The sequence below is a fragment of the Chinchilla lanigera genome, unplaced genomic scaffold (genome assembly GCF_000276665.1).
Source record: "Chinchilla lanigera isolate Chin_1 unplaced genomic scaffold, ChiLan1.0 scaffold00049, whole genome shotgun sequence".
Classification (NCBI taxonomy): domain Eukaryota; kingdom Metazoa; phylum Chordata; class Mammalia; order Rodentia; family Chinchillidae; genus Chinchilla; species Chinchilla lanigera.
Genome location: NW_004955450.1, coordinates 1,434,524 through 1,448,119, shown reverse-complemented (window position 1 = coordinate 1,448,119; position 13,596 = coordinate 1,434,524). Strand labels below are relative to the sequence as shown.

The following is a 13,596-nucleotide window of genomic DNA, read 5'->3' as shown; positions in this document are numbered from 1 at the left end:
CAAGTCATTTTTCAGAGTCCACTGCGCAGCACTGATAAATGAGATTGAACTCTAAATCACATGCAAATTTTAATTTCTTGTGCGAAAAGGAAGCTAGTTTTGGTGTGGTTCTAAAAGAAAATTTATTGTACAGTGAATTCAGTAAAATTGTTCTTCCTGCCAATTTGTCCTGAGAATCTTGTCTGTTAAAATGAAATAAATTGACTGTGTTTTTAATATTATAATCAATGTCGTATGACATTTCTGGTCATGATGAAAAGCTGCTATATTTCATTACTGAAGAGGTTAAAGTAGTTTAAGTACAGAAACATTTAAATACAAATTAAGTACAGAAATACATTTATTATTATAAAACGTATGTTAAAATAGAGATGGGTAACCTTATTTATCCTTTCGAGTAGGACTCATGAAAGTTGTATAAATTATTCTTGCTGTTTTATTTTGGGGAGTTAAGAAATAAGAAAACCTTGCCATCTCCAGTTCCCTCTCCTTGCATCCTGTGAGTTTCCAAAGATGCCTGGGTTTAAATTATCCCTGCTATTGCAGGTTATGAGTAGCTTTTCAGGGGTATAAAGCAGGACATCAGAGCCCAGCTGTTTTTCTTTGGTAGTCTGTGGTCGTTCCCTGCATGAGCGGGCCATTACAGTCCCAGGAGGAACCCTGAGAAATTGAACAGCAAAAGCTGTGTCAAGACTAGTTGAGGTTGAATAAGTGGAGCAAGTGGGTTTGTTGGACTTACACCGTACAAGATGGTTGGTTACTCTGAAGAAATGGATTCAGAAATGGTGGTGGTGGTGGAAGTGAAAGCCCGTTTGCTCTGATGTGAGTAAAGGAGAGAAAGGAAGGTGAGGCAGTGTAATTGGTTTCTATTCTTTTTAAAGTTTGGTGCTGAAAGGATGCAGAAAGGATAACTTTTTTTTTTTTTTTGGTGGTATTGGTCATTGAACCCACGAGTTCACTCTGAGGTACATGCCCGGCCCCTTTTAATTTTACTATTTTTTTTTTAAAATTTTGGGACAGAGTTTCTCTGAGTTGCCCAGGCTGGGCTTGATCTTGAGATCCTCCTGCCTCAGCCTTTCAGAGTACTGGGATTACAGGCAAGTAATACTGTGCAGTGCTGCATGATAACCTCTTTAAACACTCCCCTCAAGAAGTGTGCTGTCTCAACTTTATAAAAGGTATGTGGCTAGTGTGCAAAAGAAAAGTGTTCACATTTTACTGTTTGGAACCAAGTCTAGTCAGTAGTCTAGATACATTCTCCAAAAGGATAATGGGTGTTTATTTTGGTGATTTAACAAATTTATGTACAGCTTAGGCACCTATCCTTATATGTGCTTAGATGATGAAGTTAGCAATGATAGAGGCACAGGTGCTTTTCAGTTTTTTATTACTTTGAGAAAACTTTTTATTTAGTAATTAGGCATTCAGCAAAGGCCAGCTGAGTGCCAGGCACAAAGTGGGTATTGAGTTTGCAGCAGAAAGAAGACAGATCTCATTCCTGACCTGACATGTGGTGCAAATAGACTGGAGAAGACAGACGTTGAACACACAATTTGAGGTGATCAGTGTGGTAGGAAGGGTGAATAGGGAGAGCGTTAATCTTGCTCCAGGGCTGGAGAGTCTGAAGGGTATTTTGTCAAAGTATTTTGTACTTATAAGGTTCTTTAACCTGTGATTACAGTAACAGTAAGGGTGAAGAGTATTCTTCAGGTTAACAGTATTATTTTCTTTTCTGACTTTTGTCTTAAATCACCTTATCATCGTTTGTATTCTGTTTGTATCTTGTAGGTTCTTATTAGATACAGAGTTTACACTCTAAATATGATATTTCCAGGGTTGAATTAAAAACAGAAATGAAAGCATTAGTAGTTTGTTATTCAGAATTAAAAATGATGACAACACGTAAAAATCCACATGGATTCTGTCTGAAGTAATGGGGAACACATTGAAGGAACCTTGGAAATTAGGAAAAAATAGCCCTGCAGTAAGAAATGCAGAGCAGCAGCATCTGCTTCATCTCCCAGCAGTCTCTGTCCACAGTGCTACAGTGCAGCGTGTCCCATTGCCTGGTCCTGCTCCTTGAGCCTTCACAGTGGGTCTCAAGAGCACCGCCCCCGCAGAAACTTCGGCACACACCCACCCCATATAAGGAATACTCAGATGTAAGGTGGCGACAGGTTTATAAGCATTTGCTTAATTTCTTACCTTTGTATTAGAATGGTACTAGCTGTTAGTTACTAGAAAAATTAAGGAAATATTCTATTTATTCTGTGTGGTTTGTATGTGAAATATTGTAGAATCACTGACTTAAAATTGCTTTTTATAACTCAGTTTGTAGAATAAAATTATATAAAGGTGTTTTTAAAGTAACAGAATGTTGTTTTTTTCCCCCACCAGAATGTTTTGTAAAAGTAGTCTTTATTTCTCAGAATATTTTTAGGTTCACGTGCGGCAAAGAGCAGAGTGTTCACAGACAGCTTGCTGCCTCATCCCCACTCCCACCCTCTGTCAGTACACAGCACCAGAATCGCTTGCTGGTGCTAATGAACCGGCATGGACATTATTATCCCGCAAGAGTGTGGTTTATAGTAGGGTTCATTGTTCATGTTGCCCATTCTGTGGCTTTGGACAAGCGTTTGATGTCATTTGCTTACCATTGTGGCACCATCTAGAATAGTTCCCCTGCCCAAACATCCTCCATCCTCTGCCTGTGCATTTCTCTGGCACTCATTGATCATTTTGCTGTTTGCATAGCTTTGCTTTTTCCAGAATGTCATAGCTGAAATCACACAGCATGAAGTCTTTTTCAGACTTCTTTCTTTCACTAAGTAATGCTCATTTGAAGTTCTGCTATATCTTTTCTCTTTTTTTTGAGACAGGGTCACACTATGCAGTTCAGGCTGGCCTTGAGCTCACTTTGTACCCCAGGCTGGCCTCGAACTTGCAGAATCCTCCTGCCTTACCCTCCAGAGTGCTGGGATTATAGGCGTTTGCCACCATGCCCAGCTTTCTATATCTTTTCTTGGCTTGATAGCTCATTTATTATTATGTTAAAAATATTCCACTGTATGAAAGTATCATAGTTTACTTTTCCCCTATTGAAGGACATCTTGGTTTCTGTAAGTATAAGTAAGCATCTCTGCACATCTGTGCACAGATTTTTTTGAGGGTATACATGTTCAGCTTGTAGGGTAAAACCCAAGAAGTGTAACTGCTAGATTAGATGGCAGGGGTACACTTAGTTTTATAAGCAACTGCCAGTCTGTCTTCCAAAGTGGCTGTACCATTTTGCGTTCCCACCAGCAATGAATGAGCATTCCTCTTGTTCCATACACTCCCACAGCATTGGGTATTGTGTTTGGGATTTTTGCTATTCTAATAGGTATATGGGGGTGTCTCATTGTTTTAATCTGCAATTCATAGTAATGTGATGCTCAACCTCCTTTTGTATGGTTACTTCTTTGGTGAGGTATCTGTTCAGCTTCTTTGGCTTTTTTTTTTTTTTTATGGTGGTAGAGATTGAGCCTAGGGCCCTGCACATGCCAGATTAGTGCTTTACCACTCTGCTATATCTCTAGCCTTACTTTGTCCATTTTTAAACCATATTGGTCATTTCTTACTACTGAAATTTAAGAGTTCATTGTATATTTATTTAGATAACAGTTCTTTATGGAACTTGTCTTTTGCAGATATTTCCTCCCAGTTCATGGCTTGTCTTCTTATTTTCTTGAGATTTTTTTTCACCAAGAGTGCTCTGTTGATTTATTGGGAAGCTGCTTTGTGCAGGATACTCAAGAAGAGGTTAGGGTTAGTGTTAGAAAAATCAGACATGGCCCCATTCTCAGCAGTAAGTAGGGAAGACAAGTCAATCAAACATGTATCATTAAGTGTGTGTGGTAAGTGCTGTACTGAAGGTGTTACAGGTGCAGTGTTGGTGCTGGCAAAGTTAACTAGTCTGAGGAGACCCCAGGGCTTTTACATGTAGCTAAACTTAGCATTTAATATGTTACAAGAACTTCACATACAACACTTACTTAATCCTCACAACTCTGTGACATTAGCATTGTCATCATTGTCCCTATTTACATTCAAACAATGGAGCCACAGAGATGTAATGGTAGAGGTGAGATTTAGATGCAGGCAGGGTAGTGCTAGAGCCTGTACTCTTTACCAGTGCAACTGTTTAAGGCTTTTTGGAAGAATACTCCTTAAGAATTATTAATTAAAAACTAATTAGGTAACAGGATAAGAGGTCCTCTAGGCAGAGAGAACAGTGTGTGAGATGGGTACATACAGGAGGTCAGAGAGAGCCGGGCAAGTTGAGGTATTTGAAAATAAGGTATAAATGAGTGAGTGATATATGGATGGGGAGGTGGATCAGGCCGCAGAATGACTGCCTGGTAAATCAGCCTAAGGAGACTAGTTTGCCATATCCCAAAGAGGCAGGAAGCAATTAAGATGTGTTAAGCAGGGAGATAACATATTAGATTTATACCATGAAAAGAGAAACAAATTGGAAGGGAGCAAAATTGCAGGTAGAATAGGCTGGATTGAGACATTGATGGAGTAATTTAGGAGAGGGACAGTGACCTGCCCTTGCATTTGGCGTGATGGAGGCAATGAATGGATTGGGAAGATGCTCTATTAGAGGGAAGAACTGTTATGACTTCAGAGGTTGACTGGAGGTGAGAGTGAGAGTTAAGAAAAAACCCAGAGATGACTCTTTGATCATGGTTTAGCGTCTGGAAGAGTAGTTTTGGAAGGAGCTGGAGGAACAGGTGAAAGATGAGTTAAGATTTTGACTTGTTGAATTGGGAAGCATTTGATAAGACAGGCAGGTCAAACTCTTAGATAAGCAGATATAACTAATTATAGGTATAGCATTTAGCGAGATAATAGCTGGACACACACACACACACACACACACACACACACACACATATAATTCCTTCCCGCACAGGTGACAAATTAAGCCATGGAAGACAGAAGAGAGTAGTCATTGCTGAGAACAAGTAAGGTAAAGCCTGAAAAGTGTTCATAATTTTGGTGAGGGCAAAAACTAGTAGAAGCACGAATGAAAGATAAAGAAGTGGAGATGGTGGTACCCGAAGTAGAATGTGGACTAGTAGCTTTTTAACATGGGGTTCTTTAAAATTGGGAGAGCATTAAACATGTTTAAATGTGATGGGTAGGAACCAGGGGAAGGAGAGATGTTAGGGACATTATTAGTGAATGGCGTTGAAGAAAGCAGTCTCTGAGTAGATTTGAGAAAATGGACTCGAGAAGCCAGATGGAGGAATCAGACCCTGGAGGAAGGAAGGTCCCATGGCAGTTCCATTGTGATAGCCGAGAGCTAAGTATTTCTGTTGAGTGTTAGGAGGGAAAGCAGGTTCCTGCTAGTGGCTCCGGTTTCTCTTGTTAGAGGTGAGGCTCCCTCTGATAAGAGACAGCGGGCTGTGTTGTCAGCTTGGGAAACATCAGGAGATGCATTTGAAATAGTTGCTGGGGAGGGTGACAGTGCCAACAGGAGGGCTCAGGTAAGGCTGGGGACCAAGAATTTATGGGTGACTCTGGCCTGCATTAATTACTTTCTTTAAAGTCTAAGAATCTGGCTACTTTTTTCTCCCATCACTCTTGTTAAAGAGAGTCCTAAAGTACAGAGAGGCAATAGGTTATATGATAATAAAATCTTCTTGTTTTAAAGCCTTCTCAGTGATGAACTTGTACTTTTTGACTATTAGTCATATTCTCTAGCACTCTTCTACTTAAAATAGGATTTTAAAGTTATAGAACTTTTAGAGCTGGAAAAGAGGCCTGTGAAATAAAATTTTTCTCTTTTTTTGACCAGTGCTTTCTTGTTTGCTTGTTTTTTAAAATACAAGAGTGTATTTACCAAATAAAGGAAGGAATTGACTCACATATAAAACACCAACAATTGATGATACATTGATGTGAGTTACTAATTTGGAACCCCAACTCTAGAGTCAGTGCCTGGCTGATTTCCTAGCTAGGTAAATACCTGGCTCTACTTCCTAGCTAGGTAAACTTTAAGCTCTAGTTTTCTCATTTGCCAAGTCAGGATGATAGTACGTACATCATAAAAGTTTTTGTGAGTTTTAAATAAGATATGATCCATAAGACTACTTAGTCTTATGTGCAGTGTTTTATAAATGTGAGTTAGTTAATTAGGTTAAAGCAAAGCTTAAGAGTGCATTCTAGCAGCACTCTTTGCCTGGTCCCCAGCTTGTGCTGTGTGGTGGTTCCTAGGTGCATTCCTGGAACCCTTTCATGAAGGTAGTTTGAAAGCTTCTGGTCTGGTTCCTTTCCCTCAGTTTGATTGAGGAATAGCATCTGAATGCTCAACAGGCTCACATAACCATTACTGTGGAATTATGCCATGTAGCCATAGTGTCTGTACCTCCTGTCTCTGTACAGTCCAAGAAATGGAAGGTAGAACACCAAAATAGAAGGAAACTTAGTATTTTTAAAAATACAAAACAACCAGTAAAGTAATATGCCATGCCTTTATGATATTTGTAGGGTTTAGTAAACACTGATCAGACAGGTGAACTGAGTTGATTCTGTTGTTGTTTTTTACTCTTATAAATGTCATTTTGAGCAATCTTTTAAAAATTTTGTATAATCTCTCCCTGGAAGTTCTAAAAAGCTTGACAGTTTCTTAGGAGAACTACTCAATTTGTTTTATGATAGAACTATAATTTTCAGCAAATATGGGCTTTCTGCCACCAAATCTTGGATTTGTTCTTCAAATGGTGATGGAAATATGATAATTTTTATGGTAAATGATGAGTGAAACATAATAAAAAATATGGTGTCTGATGTATAGCTAATAGTTTGTTACTAGTAATTTGTGTGAAATATCATTTAAATCATAAATCGCATCAGTGAGTCTTAATTACAGAGTCCTTTATAAGATATTGTGCTCTTCTGATTAACAAAGTGCCATATAATTAATCCTATAGATATACATTTGAAAAGTAACATTAGATTATAAGGGTATGAAAAAGAAAGGTATGACATTTACTTTCCAAGAACTTTCATTCCATCTCAGGAATTGTGAATTACTACAACTTTTTTGAAGACCAGCTTGTGTCAGTCATCATCAAAAGGGTTGAAATTGTGCCTACCTTGTCATCTGGCACTTCTAGGAATTTGTCATGAGAAAGGAATCTTAAGATGTGCATAAAGATTTCTAGTTTAACTTAAACGAGCTCCTTTCTTACTGGAAATTTTTTACTTGTAAAAAAAAAAAAAGGAATTGTTATATAAATAAGTACTTCATTTGGCAACCACAAGTAAAGTTCTCTCCTGTTTCCTTGCTCCTTTTGAGTAAATGAAAAAGGGAGGAACAAGGCAAGAAATATCATCCAGTGACACCACTGTGCAATGATTGTGTCTTCTGGTATATCCTGCTATCGTGTCTCTTCTCTTCTCCCACCTCAGAGATGTGTCCCTGGAAGCCTTCCTACCTCTGGAAGGCTACCCCTGAGGTTCCCTAGCTGTGGGCTGTGCTCATTGGAGATGGAGGGAGTTTAGAGGCCTGGGGAGAAGGTGGGGACCAAGTGCAGGGCCAGGTAGTGTAGGAGAAGGAAGATCCCTGCCTTATTGACAGATGGACAGAATCTGGCTTAGGGAGGAGGCAAAGCAGCCAGAGTAAAGTCTGGCCAGGTTCTGGTTAGAAGAATAGGTTATTCTACAGCAGAAGGAAGTCTCATCTGTTGAGATTGAGTGCAAAGATCTAATGAGGATTGTCGTCTCTGCATTGTTTATAGTAATAAAAATTGTGAGTAAATCAAATTCCTCAAAGACTGGTTAAAACAGTCCATATACAATGTGTGTTAGCTTTCCTTTGCTATGACAAAATATCTGAGAATATCAACTTGAGGAAAATTTTTTTATTTCATGGTTGCAGGGGTTCCAGTCTTTGGTTGGGTTGGCTTCATTGCTTTTAGGCAGAACATCATGGCAGAAGGGTATAGCAGAGGAGGTTGTTCACCTCGTGGTGGTCAGGAAGCAGAAAGCAAGAGAGCAGGGGGCCCAGGACAAAGTACCCCTTCAGAGGTATACCCCCAGGGACCTGCTTCAAGTAGTCCCTGCCTTCAGGGTTGCCATCACCTCCGAATAGATCTGCCAGCTTGGGAGCAAGCTTTCAACGCATGAACTTTCGGGGGACATTTTAGATCCAAACCATAACACTACACTAATAAAAAGGATAAAGAATATGAAAATATAGCAAGTGATATTTATGATGTAGTAGGTGAAAACATTTGTAAAAACTGCATATTAATTATAGAAGCAGCATTACTGTCCTGTATTTGGCTTCCCTTCATTTATACCCTCCTTGTAAGTTTCTAGCTCTGGATAAATTTCATACTGTACTTCTTTCACTCCAACTCTAGAGCTAAAGATTTTTGCTAACTTAAGTCACATAACCATGCCATTTGATCCTCAGTGCCTCTTTTGTCATTTCCCTTTTCCACAAGGATAGTTAGAAGATTTTCCTCTTTCCTCTTGCTTGTGGAGCCAGCCCTCATCTTTCACCTGATGCAGATGCCTGAACTTACTTCCTTTACTCTGCTTGACTGTCCTTCTTGGACTACAGCCTTCAACATCCAGCATTCAGTTCCTTATTTGAGAAACTGTTCATTCTTATAGTGATTTGTATATGAACAAGATACTGCCTGTGAAATTTTTTAGCACAAGGACTATTCCTGTTCATCTCCGAGTTCCTAGTGTTTGAAATTATTCCAGATGACCATGAACTATTGGTAGTCTTTTAATATTAGATAGGGTTGGTTCCAAGATATTATATTAGCTTTTTTCTTTATTCAGAAGTATATTTGGACAGTTGAAACCTCATTACAATTGTTGCCTAGTGTCATAGTTTTAAGACAGATTGCCGTTTTCATTTATTTTGATATCGAATGCTTTTTGCCTGACACAATAAGAAGCAACTTTAGTGACTGATTTTGAGCCCATTATTTTTGGACATACTATACTCAGTAGGAGTCCAGTACATAACTGAATGTAATTGATAGGATTTGACCAGTTTCTAGTTTGATAGCTAATATGTTATGAGGATTTAAAATTTAAGTATGTAGCAGTTACTTATTGGATATAACTTAGTGGGAAAATGATTTTGAAGTATTTCTTTTTCCAGTACTGGAGATTTGAGCCCAGAGTCTTTGTGTTTTTTTTTTTTTTTTGTTTGTTTGTTTGTTTTTCTTCTGGTCCCGGGAATCGAACTCACGACCTTGTGCTTACCAGGCAGGCGCTGTGCCGCTGAGCTAAATCCCCAGCCCCCAGAGTCTTTGTACTATGATACATCCTCATCTTTTTTAAAATTTAATTTAGTTTTTTATTTTGAGACAGGGAGTGCTGAGTTGTTCAGGCGGGGGTCAAATTTGCCATCTTCTTGCCTTATTCTCCCAAAGTACTGGGATAATAGACATGTGCCACCATACCCAGTTAAAAAAAATTTAACCATAGAAAACTAGTCTGTATTTCAGTTTTTATTAGATAAGAATATTACTATTACAGTGATAGATGCAAATAGCCTGATTTTTGCTACTGAGCAAGTATTTTATAAATACATTTGTAGAACTGAGTATAACAGAGTGGTTTTCTTTTTAAAGCATGTGTCCTTAACAGTTAGATTTTAAAAACCTATGATAATATTCTTTTCCTTTTCAGGCCTCATTGCTCCGATTTCAGAGTACCCTTGTAATAGCTGAGCATGCTAATGACTCCCTGGCACCCATTACTTTGAACACTATCACTGCAGCCAGACGCCTTGGAGGTGAGGTGTCCTGTTTAGTAGCTGGAACCAAATGTGACAAGGTGAGAAATTTTTTAGGTCAACCATAGCAAATAGAATCTTCATCAAGAGACAGGGAAAGATGGCAGCAGAGAATTATTCTGAGGACTGTAACCCAAACTGGGCTCTAGTCCTCATTAAATGGCCAGTGTCACAGCCATTACTGTGCACAAAGAAGGAGCTGAAAGGCTTGCTCACTGAGCATTTTGTCTTCTGAAATGAGGTACAACACTTGATTTAGTTTCCCTGGCACCACCATGTGCCATCAGGTACCAAGGAGAATGATAATGTTTGATTCCCTGTAGAGGTTAATAGCCAATCCCTTTTTGTATTGATGAATATACTTGCTAATTGCTTCTAATTCCTGAAAGTGGTAAATCTGGACAAACTATCATAGGTGTTAATTTTTAAATTGGTAGAAGATTTCAAATGTGAGTACTGTTCTTTTCAGGTTATAGCTGGTACTAAAAGATGTGCCTGTTAAGACAGTTACAGGTTTGGAAACCAACCCATGGGGAGGTGTTGTCAAATGGTCTGCAGGGCTGAGTGGCCTTGTAGTTGTCACTTCCATTACGCTTATACCACTGGAGTCACCTGTTGCTGTCATCCTATATAGAATGAGATTCTGAGTGTGTAGTTAGGGACTCATACCTCACAGACAAATAAATATGGAGAGCATGTGTTTCTTTTTAAAAATGTTACTTTACTAAATTATCAGTGCAGAGCATAATAGGTACTTAGAAAGCTATCATGATTTCTAATTCCTTACATGAAATTGATATTTAATAATAATAGTCCAGCAGTTTAGTTATGTGTATTTCTTTGTCTAATTTCTATTCAACTATTTAACCTTATATAGTTGATTTTAATCATAATGTTGATGACATGGTTATCTTTTTTGGTTGCTCTGTTTTCCAATATATACCACAGAAATATATATCTCTGTCTCTATATGTGTCACATATGTTTAGATTTTAGATTTGTTTTGCTGTGATTTTAAGTAATTATTTTGATATTACTTTAAAAATACTTGAAATGATATCTACGAATTACAGACTTTTTTTTTTTTTCTTTTTGATACAGGGTCTTACTGTCTAGCTTAGAGTTGAATTTGCAGCAGGTTTCCTGCCTCAGCCTCCTGAGTGCTGAGATTACTGGTGTGCACCACTATGGTTGGCTCAGTTAATCTTAAAGAAAAATAATGAATACCTGTTAATAGTCCAGGGAGATTCCAGTTTTATACTATTTTTTGGCTGTTTATCATAAACAGAGAGTGATTCTTCATGTAGTGCCAGTAGTTTATGGCAGTAAATTATAGTTTTAATGAGAAAATTCTGTCCTACTTTGTATCGTAGGCTGCTGTATCATTAGTTTGAAATTAGCTGAGTTTCTTAATTGGAAATTCTCTTAAAGTTAGAGAAGTTGGCTACAGGTGCATCCATTCCAGGGGGCCTGTCAGGGCAGTGTGCTGGAGAACACTTGGCCCAGCAGAGGTGTATGGCACCATGCCTTTCCTCCAGTGCATGTTGTTGAGCCTTACAGTCTATGGAGGGGCAAGAGGCACAGCCTTTGATGCCCACTCTTCAGTGATTTGTGAAGCAGCCTGAAGGTGAAAAACAGGCAGGAGACACTGGCATGCTCTAAGGAACAGAAACCAGTCATGGTGTATTCAAGACACTCAGGAAGAGAGAGTTCTCATTGCCTTCTGTATGTGGATAATCTGAAGGGTCAAAAGCTTTTTTGAACTCAGTGGTGGGCAGTGGGTTTCAATATAAGATTTTCTTTGTTGCTTAGGGGTATTTTAATGTCAACAGAAATTCTTGTTGCTAAGTAAAGTGCAGTAAACTATAAGGTAAGATATTTACCTCTAGGAATCCCAAAGTCTAAAACTTAGTGGCTGTGTTAGAGAGAGAATGAGACTGTCTCAGTTTTACCATTGATAAAATGATGAATTTACACTTGGATTGACTAAAAGGTCAGGGTTTTTTTTTTTGTCAAGGCAGAATTTTTATTGAAATCTTTTGTATTAGGACTGTGTATGGTCATCCCATAGTGAGATCACTTGGTAGAAGATTTTCTTTGTTAAAGAATTAAAAAAAAACTTTAAAAAAATTTTACATAGCCTTTTTGCTAGTAGAAATGATTTTTATTTTTACTTTTAGGATTTAATGTTCTGTGGATATCTAGTGGTGGCTCAACTGGACTTGGGTATTTCCGATGGTTGGATACTGAGTAACTCTTCTAATTGCAGGTGGTACAAGATCTCTGTAAAGTAGCAGGGGTAGCGAAAGTTCTGGTGGCTCAGCATGATGCCTACCAAGGCCTGCTTCCAGGTGAGGATTTTCAGTGGGAGAATATAGTGCCTGAGTCTTGCTTCAATATATGAAATATTAGGAACTGTCACACAGTATGTTTTATCCTTGTGTTTCTCTGTCAGAGGAGCTGACGCCATTGGTTCTGGCCACACAGAAGCAGTTCAATTACACACACATCTGTGCTGGCGCCTCTGCCTTCGGAAAGGTGAGAACCCAAGAACGTGCGGTAGCATGTTGTCTGATGCTCCACGCTGAGGCTGAGTTTCCTTGTGCCACAAATGTACAGCAGACTTTGAGTAGATGGCCACTGACTTGTCCATGTAAGCGGAGTGTTTTCACTAGAATTTGTTTTCTTAATTTTGTCAAATTTCTGATAAAATGCCATGTTTAGAGTTTCAAGTTTTGCCACAGGGATAACTTCATTCTTTCAACATTTTGTCATAATTTATTAAAATGCCTCTTTCAGGTTTTGAAATTTTGCCCCCTAAAGAGAAACCCTCTTTAGGCTATCATTGTTAAATTATCTTGTTTGAAAGCTGTTAGATTTTGTGTGTGTGTGTGTGTGTGTGTGAGAGAGAGAGAGAGAGAGAGAGAGAGAAAGAGAGAGAGAGAGAGAGGGGGAGAGAGAGAGAGAGAGAGAATATCATTTGCATTAGTAGCTAGTCTTAAGAGGTGATGTAGTTGGACAGGTGGTGAGTATTTAGAAAGGACAATTCTGTCTATTTCGGGGATTTGGGAGGAGCTCTGTAGTGGTGAAGGTACCGTAGGGTAAGGAAAATAGTAATCTAGTCAAGTGCATTATGATATGTCTGCAGAAAGAATATGCCTCAGATGGGTAGTGATCTGCAGGAAGTTAGCACAGTGGGAGGGGTGAGGGTGCTGGGGATGTAGCTCATGGTAGAACGCTTGTCCAGCATGCATGATGACCTGGCACTTAAAACAAAGGAGAGGGAGCCCAAGAAAAGGAGTTTAGCACTGGATATGTCTTGTCTGTCAGTGGCCATGTGTGTTCTAGCTCCTTTTTCTTTTATTCCATTCTCAGTAAGGTGTGATTTTTAGTCTTTATTTTACTTTAGAAAGTTGTACACAAATTCCTTCTTATTAGAAAGGATTTATGTAGTACAGCAGTATGAAGAGCAGTGTGTGGGGGCCCACCTTATGCCCAGCTCACCCTTCCTACTTCAGGAGGGTGGCTGTCAGCATTTGTACATTCATTGTTTTAGGTGTCTTTCAGTGGAGCTTTAAGTTATACATGTATGAATACATTTTTACTTCTAAAATTGGATAATACAGCACAAATTGTTTTGTGACTGGCAGTTTTTACTTCAGAATGTCTCCAAAATATTAGCTCATAATGTGCCTGTCTTCTTTTAATGGCTGTGTAACATTCTATATTTAACCAGGGACAGTTAGGTTGTTTCTGATTGCTTGTATTTATAAACT

General features: G+C 38.7%; 1 protein-coding gene across 1 annotated transcript in view; it reads left to right on the top strand.

Moving 5' to 3' along the window:
- The window catches only part of Etfa (electron-transfer-flavoprotein, alpha polypeptide), a 59,066-nt gene that overhangs the window by 3,472 nt on the left and 41,998 nt on the right, over window positions 1-13,596 (top strand). The window contains exons 2-4 of the mRNA XM_005393471.2: window positions 9,715-9,861; window positions 12,090-12,171; window positions 12,276-12,358. Of these exons, the coding sequence (XP_005393528.1) occupies window positions 9,715-9,861; window positions 12,090-12,171; window positions 12,276-12,358 (312 nt within the window). The remainder of the gene's footprint in view (window positions 1-9,714; window positions 9,862-12,089; window positions 12,172-12,275; window positions 12,359-13,596) is intronic.